The 21,309-nt window shown below is 30.3% G+C and overlaps 2 protein-coding genes across 2 annotated transcripts; both read left to right on the top strand.

Annotated features, from left to right (window-relative positions):
- The first annotated feature begins 16,063 nt into the window (after positions 1-16,063).
- LOC145060397 (uncharacterized) lies at positions 16,064-16,833 on the top strand. The gene is made up of 2 exons (XM_079008074.1): positions 16,064-16,342; positions 16,429-16,833. Exons 1-2 carry the CDS (start codon positions 16,064-16,066, stop codon positions 16,831-16,833), a joined length of 684 nt encoding a protein of 227 aa, XP_078864200.1.
- A 329-nt stretch (positions 16,834-17,162) lies between these two features.
- On the top strand, positions 17,163-17,486 carry LOC145060395 (uncharacterized). Its single transcript, XM_079008073.1, has one exon. The coding sequence runs from the start codon at positions 17,163-17,165 to the stop codon at positions 17,484-17,486; it is 324 nt and encodes a 107-aa protein (XP_078864199.1).
- Positions 17,487-21,309: the final 3,823 nt, after the last annotated feature.

The raw sequence follows: 21,309 nt of genomic DNA, 5'->3' as shown, positions 1-21,309 counted from the left end.
CTAGTGAATTATGTATATGTTGTTTCGTGCAATGGAAGGTTATTAGAGTGTGAGCATTCAGGTTGTTGTTGTAGCCGAAGTAAATACCTTATCTTGGGTTGAGTTTACAACTAAGTTTAGGAAGGAGTAACAGTCTCCAATAAAAGTTGAGTTTGTAACCCAGGAGTAGTTTTGTAAAACTCGCCGAGTTGGCCAATGACAAGGCCGAGTACTCCATACTCGGTACCTTATCCATGAAGGGGCGTTGAGGGGGGGGGGGGGGGCAAAGTGGGAAGCTGCACAGGGCCCAATGTTATTCATTATATATTTTTATTTAAAAATAAAAAAATTATAATACAGATAAGGGTATTTTTTTGTTGTTCGTCCTAGGCCTTTGAGAATATATAATTCTTCAGGACCGGCCTTGCCCTTACCGAGGCGAGTTATAGAATCCGAGTACTCCCCGATTGGCCCCTTACTAAAGCGAGCAGTGTTATAAAACTCGGCCAACTCGATGATTAATATGTATTTACGTACGTATGTATGTATGTATGTATATATATATATATATATATATATATATATATATATATATATATATATATATATATATACACTTAATTATTTATTATTTAACACACACATATGTGATTTTATATATATATATATATATATATATATATATATATATATATATATATATATATATATATGAGACAAATGTATGCATTTCGATTCGGGTCGTATTCTATGGTTAAATTTTCAGTAATTAACGAAGTGAGACTACTGTGTGTTTTTTAGTGTTTGTGTATTCACGTGTATCTAATGTTGTTATATATTTCAATCAACTTATATAATTTCTCTAAAAATATTTCTACATGAATTACGAATCCGAGTACTCCCCGTGTACTCCAGAGTACTCCCGAGTACTCGCTACTCGGCATTCGGCCGAACAGGTACCGAGTAGCGAGTTCTACAACGTTGGTCAGGAGTCATGATTCAAGGTCCATCAAAGGGTGAAATAACAAGTGCGGATTCAACCATCACCATCCACAAATAGGTTCAAACATATTGATTCTCTCTCAGGATATTAGTAGAGATGTAGTCCTTACAGATATAGAGGTTCATGCAAGTGTCTTTTGTGCGTTTTCATCAAAATGCTTCAGAGATGGTTGAAAGAATCAATACCAGAAGTTCAATTAGAGCGCTACAAGATTAATCATCCTAAAAAAGTGGGAAGGATAATATTGAGTTTTTCAACCGTCGGTGTTGCTAATATTTTCATTATGTTGGCAATGTCCTCCTATATTATTTTTATACGCATATATTGGTAGACGACCTCGTGAAGTCATGATCTTGATCAAATTGTGGTTATGCGATTCAATAGCATCACTTGCTGTAGACACAAGCAATGTTATTGCTTTAAGTAGGTTAAAGCCATTGATATGACGATCAGGAGTTTATTTGAAGAAGATAGGGACTACAAGTCTCATAGGCAGAACCAACTTGAGATTTGATCAGTTGTGAGTAGAAAAAGGTGAGGGTTCGAACCTAAGTAAGGGAGAACCAACCATTAAGAAAAATGTTCAAAATCCAACTCGACTTTGGATTCAATGTCAAAGTCCAGGAGAGTTGCAGCGTAAGAAGCTAAAAAGAGCTATTATCTTCGATTTTTGTTATGTAGTTGTTCGAATGGGTGTTTTGGTTGACAAGAAAGAACATGTAATGTCAAATTTAGTGGACGACAGACACGTGTCACACCCTAGGAGGCCAACCAAGCCAGATGCACGGTGTGCACCTGGTATGTGCACGACGCACAGGGACGTTTTTAGCACTATAAATAGCCTTAGTATCTAGGGTATTTTGGCTATCTTAGAGGTCCCTAGGAGACCGATAACTAGTAGTAATCAGGTCGAAGTTCTGCCAGTGCAAATTTCTAGACTTATGTCAGGAAAATATTTGGAAGTTAAGCTACACTTGTATTTCTTAAATGTAACTTATATTTATATTCATAGTCGTTATTATGAATCTATAAATAATATTTATCAGTTATTCCAATTCATTATACTAATTGATCTATTTACGGGAGTGATGTCTAAGATGAATTTAGTGAGGTGTTTAAAGTGGGTTTTCAAAACAGTATACTCTGTATACCAAACGGACCCTACCTCCGATATGATCTTATCTGGTTATTCCTTATTTTATAGATCTTGATGTAGACATTGACATTATTAAGGAATCTATACTATCATTAGTCACTAGAAATATAAGACTAAAACTTAGTGATATGAACCTAGGTCACATCGAAGGAAAAGCTAAGTACTGAAGTGAAGTGGTGCCCGAGTGACCCACTTTAACAGGTAAGTGCATAGTTACTTTCATCTTACACATAGATATGATGTATTTAAATAAATGAATGCTATATGTGCTTAAGTGCAAAGATGTTACGTGTTAGATGAAATAATATAACGATAAATTATATATGATTTATGCCCGTATATGTATTTTCATTAATATAGTACATCGGGTAATGAAGGTTAATGAGAGATTAGAATGATAAGATGCCATAGTATGCTGAGAGATAAAACTAATAAGATGCCATTGTACAATGAATGAGGAAAATGACAATAGGATGTCATGACTTTAATAGTACTTGTATATTAACAATGTAGAAATGGTACTCGCATACTAACGATGTGGAAATGGTACTAGCATACTAACGATGTAGAAATGGTACTAGTGTACTAACGATGTAGGAATGATACTAATGTGTTAACGATGTAGTTATCTAACATAATATCGCTGATGACCACCAGACTATTCAAGGCACTCCCATGAAACCCATGCAGATTTATAAACTGTAGGTGATGGACTTTGCACCGATTCAATGTATTCTACTTCCTACTGATATGTATTACAGAGAAATCCCCAAAACAATATTGTTAGCAATGATGATTATGATGACCCTTAGGGTAGATCCTTAAGAATAAAAATAGAAGAAAACGGGGATGGGTAATCCAATTAATTGTTTGATAATTGGACATATTAACTATATTATTGTGGTTTGAAAACCCTATGTATTCACCAAGTTTCCCAACTTGTCCCACTAAGTTGTTATTATATTACAGGTATCGATACAAAGCTAATTGATGTTTTCAAATGATGAGAGATTCGAGAAAATGTAGGCCACTAGATGATGTAAGGTCAGTAATCATTACGTTTATACTTATGGGAAAAACATTAATTCAAAAATACTTTTATGGGAAAATTTTCACATTTATAAATACACCATGTTTTAAAATAAACATAAATAAAAAGGTCTTTTCTGACCGTGAAAATGGAGATGTCAGAGAACACGACACCAAATATTATGAGGGAACCTTGAAACCTTTACATGTATCTATTCGTAAATGGGACGATCTTATCTGAGATCCTATTGTTATGTGTCCCAGGATTGTGTAGAATGATGATGTGTTATGGATAATAGTTGACCAAGTGATGAAAGTATACATTTATGACTATCACATGTGTAAAGAATTGGTATATAGAGAACGCCTTCAAAGACTCGTTAACATGAAAAACTAAAGATTTTTTATTTGAGATAATTCTCTAATTTCTTGAAATACTTATGTTAGTGATAGTGTGAGAACAGTTATAAACCGAGAAAGTTGAAACCCGAGAGCGACACGAAAACGTTAAGTTCGTGAACTTTGTCATTTTATATATATATATATATATATATATATATATATATATATATATATATATATATATATATATGATTAGATTCATGTGAGACAACCTAATTTCGTGAGACGGTGAGAAGCAATCCTAGCCACTCATTTTCTAGATAAGAAACATTTTTAAAATACAAAATAATTGAAAGTTTTCCAAATTTTTTTAAATATTATTTTCGTCATTTATATTTTCAAAAAAAAAATTAAAATTTAAAAAAATTACCGTTTTTACAGATTCTAGTAGAATATTAAAATATTCTAGTAGAATATTAGAATATTTTACATATCTGACAAATCTAGTTGAATATTAGAATATTCTAACATTTTAAAAATCACATTAGAATATTTACAGTGTAATATTCTATTATAATACTTCACGTATTTTTCAAAAAAAAAACGGTAAATTTTTTTATTTATTTATTATTATTTTGTTTAGGTAAATAAAATGACAAAAGTAATAATGAACCTAGAATATTCTAACATTTTATTTTGTATTTTAAAATTATTTTTAAATTGCGTTTCATGGTCTCATAAAATTAGCATGGTCTCAAATGAACCTGAATATATATATATATATATATATATATATATATATATATATATATATATATATATATATATATATATATATATATATATATATATATATATATATATATATAGAGGCTATGGACAACTATTGTGCGGACGTGTGGACAATGCTATTCTATGAGAATTACTAACAGAATAGGTTGTTGCTAATGTCAGTACGTTCAACCTTACACAACTATCGTCATTTTCATGTATTCTCACTAATTCTTATTCATTTTTGTTGTCACGCATCATTTTTTAGTCATTTTCATTCTTACATAATACGACTCAAGAAACATTCTAACAGAATGATAATAATAATAATAATAATAATAATAATAATAATAATAATAATAATAATAATAATAATATCTAATAACCTTATAGACGATTTAATTACTGAGAATGCGTGATAATGACAATAATTATGTAAGATTGAACGTATTCGCATTACCAAACATCATAATTTCTTTATCATTCTCACAGAATACAATTGTCCACACGGCCGCACAATAGATGTCAATCCACATTGGAACCTAACTTTCTCTCTCACTCTCTCTCTCTCTCTCTCTCTCTCTATATATATATATATATATATATATATATATATATATATATAGGGTTAGGTTATTGTGTTCTAACTATCTATTGTGTGCATGTATGATTTGTTGTGGACCAATCATTTTTGTTATTTTAAGAAAGTAATTAATGCATATTACGTATTGAAGATGTAATGAGTATTAATTAAATGTTCAACATTTAATATGCATTAATTACTTTCTTTAATTAACTAAAATGATTGGTCCACTATATACACACAATAGATAGTAGAAACATTTGGACCTAACTCTCTCTCTCTCTCTCTCTTTATATATATATATATATATATATATATATATATATATATAGGGTTGTTAATGAACACAAACAAGGCGTTGTTCATGTTCGTGCGTTTAAGTTAGCCGAACATATGATTGAACACGAACGAATAAACGAACAAGTTTTATATGAGTAAATTACACGGTTGGTCCCTATGGTTAGGGGTTACTTGCACGTTTGGTCCCTAGGAAGATTTTTTAACTCGGACCATCCCTAAAGCTTAAATTTGTTACCCGCCCAGTCCCTTAAATCTTATTTTGTTGCGTATTTGGTCCATACTAAACATAAAAAGACAATTTTACCCTTATCAATTATATTTCAAATTTTTTTTAATGAGAAAAAACATTTAATAAATAAGCCATGTGGGTCCCACCCACCTAATTACTTACGCCTATTTTTCTTGATTGTTATAATATGGTCGACTGCTTCTCCATCTTCAACGCTTACCTACTCCTCCCCCCTCTTCATTACCGATTAAAAAATCTTCCCTCCATCTCCATAGTCGAGTTGCATCTCTTTCGTCCCCCATTCCACTCCCCACCTGCTTCATTATTGATGGAACCTACCCAACCCTAAAAGTACCCTTTTATGCCCTAACTATTGCTGCAACAATGTGACTCGCGATGGGTATCTCGCCAAGTTGTCGCCTGCACCTTCGTCTCTGCTGTCTCTGTTCTTATGTTTATCCCCATATGCAATTAATACTTCAAACTGTCGTTGGTCTGCATCATCAAGCAATCGTTGCTGCCCTCCATCGTCAATATGATCAAGTGTTGGGGTTGTTGCAGGTTCTGATTAAAATCCTTTAAGTTTGTAGGTTCTAGTTGAAACCCATCATCTCCGATATCTCCATTTACGATGTCCGGGTTTTATAAATTCTGGTTGAAATCCTTTCATTCTTTGTATGTTCTAGTAATTCTTCAAAAATCTTCAACAAATATACAATAATTTTGTTGAACTGAAGAACCCTAACGTCGATCTGTAGACCACATTCTCTGCTCCGCTTAGCTACATTTGATTTTAGTAGGTTTGTTTCAGGTTCATATTTGATTTCATTTGATTTCGTTAAGTTTTGATTTGGTTTGCTATTAAATTTCAAAGTTAAAGAAACAACACATCTTGTTGGGAGCTTGAAGATTTCAGAAGGGTGGGTTGAGATGAAGGAATATGATGACCGGAGATGGGTAGATGGTGGCCGAAGTTAGGTACTCTTCATCGTTGTTGGGGAGACGAAGGAAATCAGTAAAGGTGGGGGTGGCCCATTGTAAGTTAATAATAATGTAAATAATTGTTTAAAAATGAATTAAATTACAAAAGAAATAAGTAAAGGGCAAAATAGTCTTTTTATGCTTGATAGGGACTAAACGCGTAACAAAAATGTGTATTAGGGACCGTCCGAGTTAAAAAATCTTTCTAGGGACCAAACGTGCAAGTAACCCCTAACCATAGGGACCATCCGTGTAATTTACTCTTTTTATTGTTCATGTTCGTTTGTTTAACAAATTACCTTGTTCATATTTGTTTGTTTATGTTTATGAACATGTTAAACGAACATAAATAAACAAAGATAAACAAACAAAATTGAACATATATAATATAGTAATGTAGTACACAACAATTGAACATATATGAACATAACTAAATATAAATGAACGAACATAAACGAACAACATAAACAAACGTTCAAGAACATAAATGAACAAACGAGACTATTGTTCATTGTAACTCCGAAAATTTTCAAAACATTTTTTCTTTCGTTTTCAAACACAATAAACACATGTCACATTTCCCAAAAATCTCAAGTATCAACATTAACACATTTTATATCAAAAATTGTTTATTACAAAACTAGATTATGACCAGCGTTAAACGTCGGGAACATAAATTAAATACATACCACAATAATAGGTAGTATTGTCTTAGGTGAAATTTTAATAAAAAATGTTAGTTAGATTCATTTTTAAAGTTTTTGAACCAAACTTATTAATAAAAATATTTGATATTTATATTAGAGCAATTTGGTTTTTTAATACAGTATTTTTAAACATAAACGATCCACGTGATCTTTATTTTATCACAACATGATGCAACTCTTTGATTAAAACATGTTGCGTAGTAGCTTTATCAATTGACTATTTTCGGTGTACCAACTCTCATGGAGACTCATAGGACTCTTCTCATATGAGCCCTGTAAAACCAAAAGCAACAATAAGTTGTTATATGTACCAACAACGTTAAATTCCACAAAGAAATTCGATAAACATTACAATTAAAGTGCATTGTCATAACTATAAACATCAAATTCAGGCATTGTAATTTGGTCAATTTCTAAAGTATTTTTTTTCTTTATAAGAAGTAAAATATGATTTTTTTAGGCTACACCCAATCACATATACTTATCTTTCGATCGAAGAAATTATTACAAAAAAAACATGTTATGAACAAAAATATAATATTAGTTTCATAATTTGTCAAAGGTTAACACTAATAAATAATAATGAACTTTACCAAATCATGCATTTTGGTCACTAAATCCAACTAACAAATGAAAGTCAGTTTAGATGATTGATTCAAGAAGTGCATCGATGACTTTTTGTAGTTGATTTTAGGGAAATGCTACGACCTACTGAGATATGAGGGAACAGTCTGTGAGGCTATGGTTGGTTTCTAGAAGGCAATACAAATTCAAAATCATTAGCACATCTTTCCTCCCTACTTTAATTTTTAAATTTAGATAAAACTTGTCAAAATGAAATTATAAAAAATAAAAAATAAATAAAAAAAATCCAGATATGTAACCTAGCAATCAAATACCATATTTTTCATAGAAATAAATATCACAAATCTACAATTTATACTTTTTATGATATTCTTTAATTATATCTTACCTTTTCATCTTTAGTGGTCACTAACATCTCTTTCTGCCTTATTTCTATGACACGCATCTATATTGAAAATAAGAGATAAAACTATAAAGAACAAATGTTGACAGAGTGATCTTTCATTGAAAACACATCAAAAAATTTCATAGAGCCGCTAGGAATCTTTTATAGACCGCTAGAAGGTCTCTATAGTGACAATTGTGTGGCATCTATGAGAACTCACAATTTAAAGTAACAGTTTCGATTAATGTAAGTGAAGAATCATTTAGAATGCTTACCGGTTGTGATTGTTTCCACTTGGATGTGAACATTAACATTCTTGTAGAGAAGTGGAACTTCAAATGAGCCTTACATAAACATGACAACACAAAAAGAAGCCCAAATTCACATATAACTAAATTTCCAACAAATTTCAAAACTTTAAGGTTTTACTGAACAATTTTTTCAATTTATCAAAATTTTATTTTATTACAAACCTATATGAGTAATCAAGAATCTAAAAAGGTGAAAGAACTAATTGTTCATTTAAAGCCAGCAAAAAATACAATATTGTGAAATTGTTTATAATTTACATGTTTGTTTATTGTCCTGAAGGTACCACTTGGACATGTACTATTATTTGATTAATTAGTGCATAAATTACATTATAGAATATGAAATTCAACAATTATTTAAATTATTTACACTTGATTTAACAATAGAAAATGGACAAATTTATAATCATAAAAGTATGCTTAATTCAACAAATTTGTTATCAAAATTAATGGAAATCTGAGTTTCTTGAAGTAACAAATTAAATACATAAAAATGATATAAATAAAAAACAAAGAATGGAACAAAAAACATTTGAAGATCATGTCAGAAAGGTGTGAGCAATACTCTCTTTTTGACACTTTTCAATATAGTCATGATTAATCTTTTTTTTTTTTTATCTTTAAGATGATAAGTACAAGTGTGTAGAGAAAACAAATTCATAATCATAAAAATATGCTTAATTCAACAAATTTGTTATCAATGTTAATGGAAAATATTTTTTGTCGAAATAATCAACCATTAAGTATGTAGGATATTACCACTAAGGGATTTAGAGTTTTGCATCATCATCAAGCTTCAATATAAACATCAACTAGTGTTCATCACTTTCAAGTAAAATTTTCTGCACTTTAAACTTAATTATAGTAAATCTAATAAATAACATTATAAAAAAGGGTAACGTTAAGAATAAATATGTACAATTATTGAGTTAGATAGTTGGAAATCGAGCGATTGTAATTTAACATTTATAAGACCAATTATTACTTATAAAACTGGAAGTATTTACTATATTAATAAGATTTGAATGCAAGGTGATTGTTTTTCCCTTGATGAGTTTTGGTACATCGTGTTTAACCGATAATTGGTCAAGATGGTGTAAACAATTTGATCTAAGGGTGAAAAATGTGTAAGTGAAACACAATCAAATGTCTTTGTTAATTTAGATGATGAAATAGAGTTTCTATTATAAACATAGAATTCAATCTTCTATTTTGTAAAGGTAAACTTCATAGTCTTCGCCTCTCTCTAGCGTCATTGTAATGGTAAATTGAGATGGATTATTCTTACTCTCATGGTAAATTGACTTTTTGAAACGTTAAGTTGGTCTATGAAGATATTGTTACTTTGAGCCGTGTTTTTGTTTGTGAAAAAGCTAATGATTGTTGAACACATGTGATTCAACCAAGTAATATAGACCGGGTAAAATAGACAAAACATGAAAAATTTAAAATCATAGGGTCAGAGTGAAAATATAGTTTTAGGGACGGAATTTGTAGCTTTGACATAACTCAAGGACGCCGAATGTAATTTAGTCTAAAGCATATAATGTAGAAGGCATTTTGTATGTAATCAAAATCAAATTAATTTACTTGCTTATTTAATGAGTTTTAAAATTAAAACCATTATCTCAAACTGATTCAATTACATGGGATATACTGGAAGATAAATTATGAATAATATTGACTCTAAAATATTTTGTTGATTTAATGGGATTAGGTTAGATTTTATAGGTAAATAACCGAATTAAATAAGAGAGTTAAATTAGGAACAATATTAATTAGAAAAATTGATATCTCGTATATAAATAGAATGATGTGCTTCAATTGATAACATAATTGTTGAATTTAAAGATTCTAAAATTAAATGTAATTGTGCTTGAATTCTATTTGGTGAAGATGATATTCACAATTTGATATAAGGGAGGAAAACATAGGATTGAAGTACAATCAAGGGCCCAAATTGCTTTATTGGTGAATGAAGGGTTCTCATTTAATAATATTCAGAGATAGAGATGAATGAAACTAATATACTTAAAGTAGTTTGATTAATTTTTTTCATGACCTCTTAAACAGGAATATAGTAATAACAGGTAATAAGAACTGAGTAAATGCAAGAAATTGGAGAAGAAGAAGGCAAAGGAGAACATTGTAAATTGTAGACCCTAGAAAAAAGAATTGGAGATAAGACTACTGAAGAAGACCATTGTAAATTGTAGGACTCAATTCATAATCGTAATAATAACAACTTCAATGTAATCGTATATATATGGTGTTTTTGAATAAATAAATCATTATCTTCCAAAAAAAATTGGGATCCTAAGATATCGTCTTGGGGATTTTCGACTATTCATCTGAAAAAAAAAAAGATATCAGTTATATTGATTTAAAATTTCAAATTAAATGACTTGCTTATTTAATTAGTTTTAAAATTCAAACTATCTCAAATTGATTCACTTTACGTGGGATATATTAAGAGATAAATTATGAATAATATTTACTTTAATTTTGACTCTCAAATATTTTCCTCCTTTAATGGGCTTGGATTAAATGTTATAGGTTAATAACTGAATTATTGGTATGCTAATTTAATGAGTTTTTTCAAAAAAAAAAGGCTAAATGGGTTTATATTTTGAAGCAAAAAGGTATAAATAAGGAGTTAAATTAGGAACAATATTAATTAGAGAAACTGATATATTTTATATAAATAAAATGATATGTTTCAATTGATAACATAATTGCTAAATTTAAATATTTTATAATTAAATTTAATTATGTTTGAATTATATTTGGGGAAGATGATGTCAACAATTTGATCTAACGGTAAGAAACATATGATTGAAATACAATCAAAGGCCCTGATTGCTTCATTGATGAATTAAGGGTTCTGTTTTACTAATATTTAGAGATCTAGGATTCTCCAAAACATGTCTACAACGCGAGTGTGTGTACAATCAACCCTGGGCCTTCTCGCGATCATCAGAAGTACCTGATACACATAACACATAACATGGTAAGCATGAAGTTTAGTGAGTTTCCCAAAGTACCAAATACACAGCTCATTTGCCACTCTAGGTTATAACTTAATAAGACCCTCCGGCCTATGTGTCTTAGTGGGACCCTCTGGTCCTAACTCAGTAAGCTCATAATAACAATACTTAGCATAAATCACAAAGACATAATGCAAAATATCAGATACACAGACAAGCACAATAAAAATCTCAATCACACAAAGGTACCACTCATGGTAAGTATACTGAGAAGACTCACCTTGTAAGAAATCAGCAAATCTCGAACTCAAATCACCGGTCTAGCCTCCGCCTAACATACACAAAGATCATCCAAAATTAATCACGGCTCTCAAGAGGCTACACTAACTCACAAAAGGGTAAAAGACCATTTTACCCCTTAATGGCCATAAATGTCCACAAATTGACCAAACCGTAAAAGTCAACCAAAAGTCAATGGCAGGGAGTACGTTACGCGTACCAGCTCTCTACGCTGGGTGTACTCGGCTGCCATGTAGGCATCGGGGATGCGCGAACCTTACGATGCGCGTACTGGAATTATACCCAACGTACGCTCCAGTTTCACCCTTCTCACTCGTTTGGTCTTAACCAGTTAAGACCTTGGCTCATATTACAGATCTAGACGCCCTAATAGCTCTTAACCCATAAAGTCAGTGACTTTAAGCCTTTGCATGGCTGATATGGTCACAAAGACAAAAAATATTCACTCTTTTATCTCAAGAAGCTCATAACTCATGCATGGATTGATTCCAACGACTAAGATTGGATTTTTATGACATTACACCACTAATACACTCAAAGAGAGTTGGTTCTAGTCTCTGGAGCTCATGATCTCACAAAGCCTACACCTTTTTAGGACAAAACCCTAAAATACTCTACTATGATGCTCATAACAAAAGAGTGGTAAAGTTTGAAGCTTTATACCTCTATATGAAGCTCCCAACTCAGATATGCTCAAATCCAGGAGCTTGGACTCCCACGCCTTCTTCTCCAAAGCTTTCTCTTCTCTTCAAGAACACACAAGAACTCTCAAAGGCTCACAAATGCACTCACAAGCTCTAAAACGAGGGTTAGGGCACACTTAGAGTTTGTTGTCTGAGAATGGTGGTAAAAAATGAGGCCATCATATCCTTTATATAGGGGAATCACCCTAAATTAGGGTTTTCACTCTAGGCCTAGTACGCCCAACATACCCTCTGGTACGCCCAGCGTACTAGGTGGCTTCCACTTCAAATGCACGCTTATGAGAATGCTGAGTGTACTCTCTTGTACGCCCCACGTACTTATTTACCACCTTTTCTCAATAAAAGGGCTAAAATGGACAAGTGCTGAAAGATCAAGGGTTACAAGATATACCTGGACCTGGGATATTCCATTTATGTTCGTTCATTTAACTAAATGAACGAGAATGTGTGTTCTTGTTCGTTTATTTATTAAATAAACAAACATAAACGAACTTTCCGCCGAACAGTTCACGAATGGTTCGCCGAACGTTCAGTTCATTTTCAGCCATATATATATATATATATATATATATATATATATATATATGTGTGTGTGTGTGTGTGTGTGTGTGTGTGTGTGTGTGTATATATATATATATGTAAGTTCAATTGAGAAAATTAAAAAGGTTGAGAATAGAGGGAATCATTCTCAGCCGCTCATTCATTTTTGCCACAAAAGCCTCCATCGTACCCTAGCGGAAATGAGAAAGGAATACACAAGTGTTATTCAACACAACATGTTTCTTAAACTATGCTAATCATTACCTTAATATATACAAAAACATAGTTTTTTTTTTTTTTCATTTTTTTAATTTTTAAGGAGCTATTTTTATCAAAATATGATTTTAAATATATCAAAATTCATAATTTTTTATTTTCTATAAATAGACATCCATGTTGATATAGTTTTAAGATAAATTAAAATTTTTATTTTTGTTATAGTTTCAGCTATCGTTAATCATAAATGAATAAAAATGCATCACATTTTTACTACAGTACGTTTGTTATTCATTTATGAATAAAAAAATATGATTATTTTTTTTATAGTTTAAGTATCATTTATATTATTTATTTATATAAGAATAACAAATTAACTGTGACAAAAATCTGATAAATGTATTAGTCATATATGAATATTAAATATGACGACAACTAATACACGTTTTATTCATATATAAATATAATATATGATGAAAGACGATATACAAAATATATTTAAAGTAACAAAACTTTATTATGTGTTATATTCATATATGAACGATATTCAAACTATAAAAAAGTTAAGCATACGTTTTATTCATAAATAAATAACGAATATACTATAATAAAAATCTGATGGATTTTTATTCATTTATGAATAACGATAGTTGAAATCTAAAAAAATAAATTTTTTATTTTATCTTATAACTATATCAATATGAATTTCTATTTATAGAGAATAAAAAATTATGAATTTTGATATATTTAAAATAATTTTTCGATAAAAATAGCTTTCTAAAATTCGGAAAAACAAAAAAACAAACATGTTTTTGTGTATATTAAGGTAATGATTAGCATAGTTTAAGGAAACATGTTTGGTTGAAAAATACATGTGTATCCGTTATCTATTTCCACCGGTACGCCTATGTTTTTGCGGCAAAATAAATGTGTGACTGAGAATGATTCCCTCATTCTCAAGTTTTTTTTCTCAATTAAACCCTCCTCTCTCTCTCTCTCTGTATATATATATATATATATATATATATATATATATATATATATATATATATATATGGGGCCAAGAGGGGTTGTGCCCCCCCCCCCCTGAATTTTGGGCTAGAAGTAGAGTATATGTGTTTAATTTTTGGAATTATAGGCTTAGCAATGTGAGTTTTGGGCTGTGGCCCCTCCTAATCGGCTGATCCAATGTTCGTTTGCCAAGAAGGCGATCCAAGAGAGATAGAGAAGCAATCATCGACATTGTTCAATCAGTAAAGCTTCTGCTCCCATCCTTAATTCTTCGCTTACCGCTAGTCGCTAATCACCAAATCGAAGTTGTGGACTCCACCAAATCGAAGATGTTCATCGCCTACTGGCTGTTTTGGACCTGTGGTGCTGCTACCTGCTTCTGTTCTACATGATTGCAATTTGCACAACTGCAATTCTGCTGCAATCCCCATCCTCAATTCTTTGCTAATCAATAATCAGGTATGCTTTCAGCTTTCAATTCGGCTGCTGTTTCAGCCTCAATTCTTGACTTCTTTCCTGTTTTAGCCTTTCAGGGGTTGATAATTCTCTCTTTTATAATTTCTAATGTTGCACTTGTTTAGTTGTTGGATACTTGTCATTATTTAGAAAGTTGGAATTGTTCAGGACTTCAGAGTTTGTTTTGGTGCTTTTTACTAGAATGAACTTATGAACTGATATGTTGGAATTTTAGGAGCCTGGTTTATGAACTGTTATGTCTAGAATGAACTGTTTTGTTGCTTTTCCTCTATATTTGATTGTTGTTGGAATTTTAGGAATCAACTAATTACACATTGTAAAATATTCTCTTCTTGGTTCAAGTAAAGTGATGAATGATGAACATTGCTTATTTTCTTTATGTTAATCTAATATGTGATATAAGTTAAAGGACTGAATAGTTGATTAACTGATTTTGAATGAATTGTTTTTTTATTTTGATTTTTATAGATACAATCATGGGAAATATGAAAACCATTCATTCTTTCTTCAAAAGAAAGGTTGATAATGAAGAAATTCAAGATAAAAATCAAGAGATTAAACGTCACAAAGCTTCAACAAGTGAACCACAACCACAAGAACATGAAAATCAACAAGAGAATGATAGGAATGAAGCTACACAGTCAAATCCTAATGAGGTGGTCCAGGTGAATCTTAAGCAACTAGAAAGAGACCCCACTAAAAGAAAACAAATGTGAGATTATCCGGTTAATTTAAGGGAAGAAGTAAGACAAGCTTATATGAGTTTAGGACATTTCCAAATACATCTTAAAGAATATCATGCTAAAGGTTCAAAGAAACATCCTCGTAGATTCCAATATTCCTGGTTCAACATTTTCCCTAATTAGTTAGAATATTCTCCAACAACACATGCATCATATTGTTTTATTTGTTTTATATTTAACGATAAACCAAGTGTGTGCCATGATTATGATGCATTTACTGTTAAAGGATTTGACAATTGGAAGAAAGTTAATGACGGGAAAAATTGTGCATTCTTGAAGCATATTGGTTGTTCACAACACAGAAATGTTGTTGCATTCGCTGAAAATTTGATGAACCAAGAAGCACACATTGAAAATATCATAATGAAGCAAAATGAAGAGCAAATATTTAAGAATCGTATACGATTAAAAGCTTCAATTGACACAGTTTGTTGGTTAACATTCCAAGCGTGTGCTTTATGAGGACATGATGAATCTCCTAATTCCAAAAATCGTGGTAATTTTTTTGCAACTACTAAAAATTCTAGCATCTTATAATGATAAAGTTGCATATGTTATATTAGAGAAAGCTCCTTATAATTCAAAATATATTTCTGGAGAAATTCAAAAAGAAATTCTTAGAATTATTGCAAATAAAGTTAAAAAAACATATTCGTAGTGAAGTGGGTGATTCATATTTTTGTGTCATGGTTGATGAGTCACGGATGAGTCTAAAAAAGAGCAAATGACGATAGTTTTGAGATTTGTTGATGTAGAAGGGATCATACAGGAAAGGTTCTTGGATTTGGTTCATGTTAGGGATACCTTATCATTAACCCTAAACACAAATATGTGGAGACAACTTTTGCACTATCAGTTTGATGTTAGTAAAATCCGTGGCCAAGGTTATGATGATGCTAGTAATATGAGAGGGGAATGGAGTGGATTACAGACACTTGTTCTTAAGCATTGTCCTTATGCATATTATGTTCACTACTTTGCTCACATATTACAAATAGCCTTGGTATCTGCTTCAAGGGAAATTATTCCTGTACATCATTTTTTCACAAACTTAATTTTTTTAATTAATGTAGTTTGTGCTTCCAAAAGGCGAAGGCAACTGATATTGAACAATTATTGGAACTAGGTGAAATCGAAACAGGAAAAGGATTGAATCAAGTTGGGACATTAAAAAGAGCTAGCGATACACGTTGGGGTTCTCATTTTCGTTATGTTTGCAGTTTGCTTAACATGTTTGAGTGTACTCGTGTTGTTCTCCAAGGAATAATTGATGACATATCTGCTACTTATTCTCAACGCGGAGATGCTGATGCAGCTTACTGTTTCCTAAAATCATTTGAGTTTGTGTTTATTCTTCACTTGATAAAGGAAATGATAGGGAAAACTGATGTACTTTCTCAAGTTCTACAAAAGAAATCCCAAGATATTCTTAATGCCATGGAGTTAGTTTCATCAACAAAGGAGAGTCTAAATGAATTCAGAAACAAGGGATGAGATTCTTTACTTGCACAAGTAAAGTTTTTTTTGTGAAAAACATCAAATAGATATGCCAGATATGAATGCTCCATGTTACTTTTGAACATTTTTATCGAGTGGATTTGTTTACAACCACATTAGACAAATAACTACATGAGTTGAATAGTAGATTCAATGATCAGGCGATTGAGCTATTAAGTCTTAGTTCTACTTTAGTTTCAAAAGAACACCCTAAAGCGATTAAAGTTGATCTAATTTGCCGTCTTGTTGAGAAGTATTATCCCGAAGATTTTACGGAGCAAGAGAGAATTCAATTAGGATATTAATTGGAGATTTTTAATATTGATATGAAAAAGAATCCCAAACTTAATGGTGTATCAACTATTGCTGACTTCTGCAAGGGTCTTGTGGAAACTCAGAAATGTGAGACGTATTATTTGCTTGATAGAGTGGTGCGGTTAATCTTGACACTTCCAGTTTCTGCCGCAACAACAAAGAGGGGATTTTCAGCAATGAAAATATTCAAGAACCGTCTTCGCAATACGATGTCGGATCACTTTCTCGCAAACAAGTTGGTGATTTACATAGAAAGAGAAATGTCTGAAAACATCGATTCGAAGTCGGTAATTGATGAATTTAAAAACCTTAAAGGTCGTCGGGCTGAGTTGTAATTCTTTCGGTTATTTTTTGTGTTTATTTGCAAAAACAAATTTGTTTTTTTTTTTTGTATGTAAAAACGTTAATTTTAGTTTATAATACTTTGTGCCCAAAAAAATTACTCAAGCTTTGGCCCTGCTTATTATACAAGATAGGTATGACTGTGAAAAGCAATCCCAAAAGTCAAAGAGTCTTCAGTTATGTTAAGAAACTCCATCTTTATAAGATGGTCGCTATCATGAATAAAAGATCTCTCTTGTAGCTCTAGAGTTCTTTACTTTGTCACATCTCTTTAAGAAGAGTATTGAGCTCATCTGCATAAACACACACTGAGACCATTACTGGCAGTACCAAAACACACCTTGGTTTTTATCTTTTTAAAACATCCTTTAAATAAAAACTTTACTTTTAAAAATATTATTTTTATTATATTTATTTTGTTATATAGGTTTTAATAGTTTATAGTTTTTGGATCACAGATAACTTCTTTTTAATTATTTGTAAATCGTATAACATTTATCTTGAAACAAATAAAATATATTTATATGAAATTTATTTAAATATATATCTTTCTCTGATTAAAGTTTATTTTTTATAAAAAATATATATTTTTTAATTTTTCAAGTTATTATGTCTAGTTCTATATTTATTAACAAAAAACATGTTTGAATCATTCATTTCCTTTTTAACCAAACATGACAATAAAATATAATGATCCATTCTATTACCTTGTTAATTTCGTTACATTGTCTATTTCATCCATTAGTCAATATATTTCATCATGCCAAATAGAATTAAACCGGAGCGGACCTAATACATAAAACGGGGGAATATGTAACCTTTCAATTGCTATTAAGTATAAATTTAATGTAAATTTGTCCAAATTTTTCATAAGTCCGCTGGAAAACGTGACGAATCCATCTGAAATCTCTCACGAATCATTTGGAAATTAATGTAAAATTATCAAAACCCTTTGTGATGGAAAATTCCGTAGGAAATGATTTCTTTTTCTAACAATGTAATTTCTGAATTTTCTTTTTGAATCCGTTGCATACATAAAATCACTCTATCGATGATTACTTGAATAGTCCCAAACCATTCTACAATTTACTATAATTAGAATGCATGTAAATAGAAATACAGGTTATTTCATTGATGGGGCCACAATAATTGCCTTTACTGAATAAATAAAAATAAAAATAAAATAAAAACATATGGTGATGACCCAGAAGCTTGTGGCTGTGGTAACTTGAATACAATTCCTCTTGGTGGCCTCCATCACAACGTTGACTTCTATTATTTGCAAAATATTATCACATTCAAATATAATACCTTTTAAATATTTTCTGGTTTATAAGTTACACTTTTTATAATTAATATTCGGTACTTAATTATTTTCATATGTAATACCTTTTAAATATTTTCGATTATTAATAGTATACACAAAGATTTGTGATAACTATTTTTATTTTAATATTATTTAGAGACGACAAAAATGGATATGGGATAGTTTTTGCAATAGATGAAAACAATAGTCTAGATTAATGCACACACTTTTCTAATTTGTGAATTTTGTATATTTAGAATATGATAAATCAATTTAATTGTAGAAATGACATTATTTAGAAAAGGAATTTTGAAGATCTATTCAGTTAATTAATGTGCAAACAAGTGTATTAACAGCAACTGGAGTTAATAAGGGAACTAGAAAATGCAAGGTTTACAATGTGAATATATATTTTTTTCCAATGTTAACAAATTATACACTTTGCACTTTTATATATATATATATATATATATATATATATATATATATATATATATATATATATATATATATATATATATATATATATATATATATATATATATATATATATATATATATATATAGGGTTAGGTTCATTTGAGACCACTTATATTTTGTGAGACCGTGAGACGCATTTGTTTATTTTTTTTTATTTTTTTTTAATTTTTTTTAGTTAATTCATGTTCCGAAAATACTATTTAAAAAAAGAATTTTTTGATTTTTCCATTTATTTTGCATTTTAAAATTATTTTTAGAATATGTACAGTGTAATATTCTATTTAGAATATTTCACGTATTTTTCAAAAAAAATAGAATTTTTTTTTATTTTTTTTTTATTTTTTTTAGTTAATTCAAGTTCCGAAAATAATATTTAAAAAAAGAATTTTTAGATTTTTCCATTTATTTTGCATTTTAAAATTATTTTTTAGAATATGTCAGTGAAATATTCTATTTAGAATATTTCACGTATTTTTCAAAAAAAAAACGGATTTTTTTTTTATTTTTTTTATATTTTTTTAATATTTTTTTTAGTTAATTCAAGTTCCGAAAATAACATTTAAAAAAAGAATTTTTGGATTTTTCCATTTATTTTGCATTTTAAAATTATTTTTAGATTTGGTCTCACGGTCTCACAAAATTAGAATGGTCTCAAATGAACCTGAACCTATATATATATATATATATATATATATATATATATATATATATATATATATATATATATATATATATATATATATATATATATCTTTTGTCCTATGCTTAATTAAACAGGTGTGGATCGACATTTTGGGCTGTTGGTAGGCTTTTCCTAAAGACCTGGAGTCTGTGCACCAGCTTTTCAAAGCTAGAGGTGTTGCTGTTAATCGTGCTTTTGCCCTCGAAAGTGGAGTTGGCTTCTGATGTGGCTGCTTTGATGTTTGTTTGGACACTTCGGAAATTGCACAACCTGGACGTGCATGAGAACTCCTGGGTTTCACATTGCTGATTGCTTCTTCGTCGGAGAGATTTATTCTCTTAGCTAGATTTCATTAGAGTAATAGTAATAAAAAGTTGGTTGTATTTCGACGAAGTAATTGGTGTAGCGATCTGATTGTAATACATAAGGGTTGTGGATGTGGTGTTACACCTACCGCAGTCTACGTAGGCATCATGTCATTTTTGACACACATTAGCTAAAATTTGTTATTTGTTACGCTCGGGTTGCCACACTCGTTTTGTTATATATATATATATATATATATATATATATATATATATATATATATATATATATATATATATATATATATATATATATTCTTTAATTAATTTAGAAAATAAATATTTTAAACGTATTATTTTTTTAAAAACTTAAATTCCATTAAAAAACATAGAAATTAAAAATATCACAATAACTAGAAATTCAGAAACATCATATTAGAAATTCAAACACACAACCCACTAAAAATTAGAAGACATAGACTGCAAAATTGATGTAATTTGGGTCTCTGCCTCATAATAAGCTGTTTGTTTTAAAGTTATTTCCTCATTTTTTTTGACTTACCTCAATCCCAAGGTAATACGATAACAACCCAAGGTCACTCATGTCAAACTCGTTGCTCATTTTTTATTTGAACAACTTTACATCATCAATACGATTTCTAGTGACAATTAAGTCATGAACATAAATTCCAATTATAAGTAGATTTCCATTTTTCTTTCTTGTGTAGACGGCATACTCTTCTGGACATCTTACAAAACCCAAGTCTTTGAGACATTTGTCTATCCGTGAATTCCAAGCTCTAGGAGCTTTTCGCAATCCATACAATGCCTTTGATAATTTGTACACTAATTTTGGCTTGTCTTTGTTTATAAAACCCTCTGGCTGAGTTATGTACACCTCTTCTTCTAATTCTCCATTAAGAAAGGCTGATTTCACATCAAGGTGATGTACAATCCAACCGTTCTTGGCTGCCAAAGCATGTAAAATACTCACAGTTTCCATTCTAGTCACCGATGCGAAAACTTCATCGAAATCAACCCCG

Source organism: Lactuca serriola, chromosome 6, assembly GCF_051521515.1.
Source record: "Lactuca serriola cultivar US96UC23 chromosome 6, Lser_US96UC23_V15, whole genome shotgun sequence".
NCBI classification, from domain to species: Eukaryota; Viridiplantae; Streptophyta; class Magnoliopsida; order Asterales; family Asteraceae; genus Lactuca; species Lactuca serriola.
Note: the sequence above shows the minus strand (reverse complement) of the source record. Positions and strands in the feature narration are given on the sequence as shown.

Coding starts and splice junctions, on each gene's coding strand:
- LOC145060395 (XM_079008073.1), top strand. CDS start 17,163: ATGAAAAAGAATCCCAAACTTAATGGTGTATCAACTATTGCTGACTTC.
- LOC145060397 (XM_079008074.1), top strand. CDS start 16,064: ATGACGATAGTTTTGAGATTTGTTGATGTAGAAGGGATCATACAGGAA. Junction 16,343..16,428: donor ACATATTACAAATAGCCTTG/GTATCTGCTTCA, acceptor TGCTTCCAAAAG/GCGAAGGCAACTGATATTGA.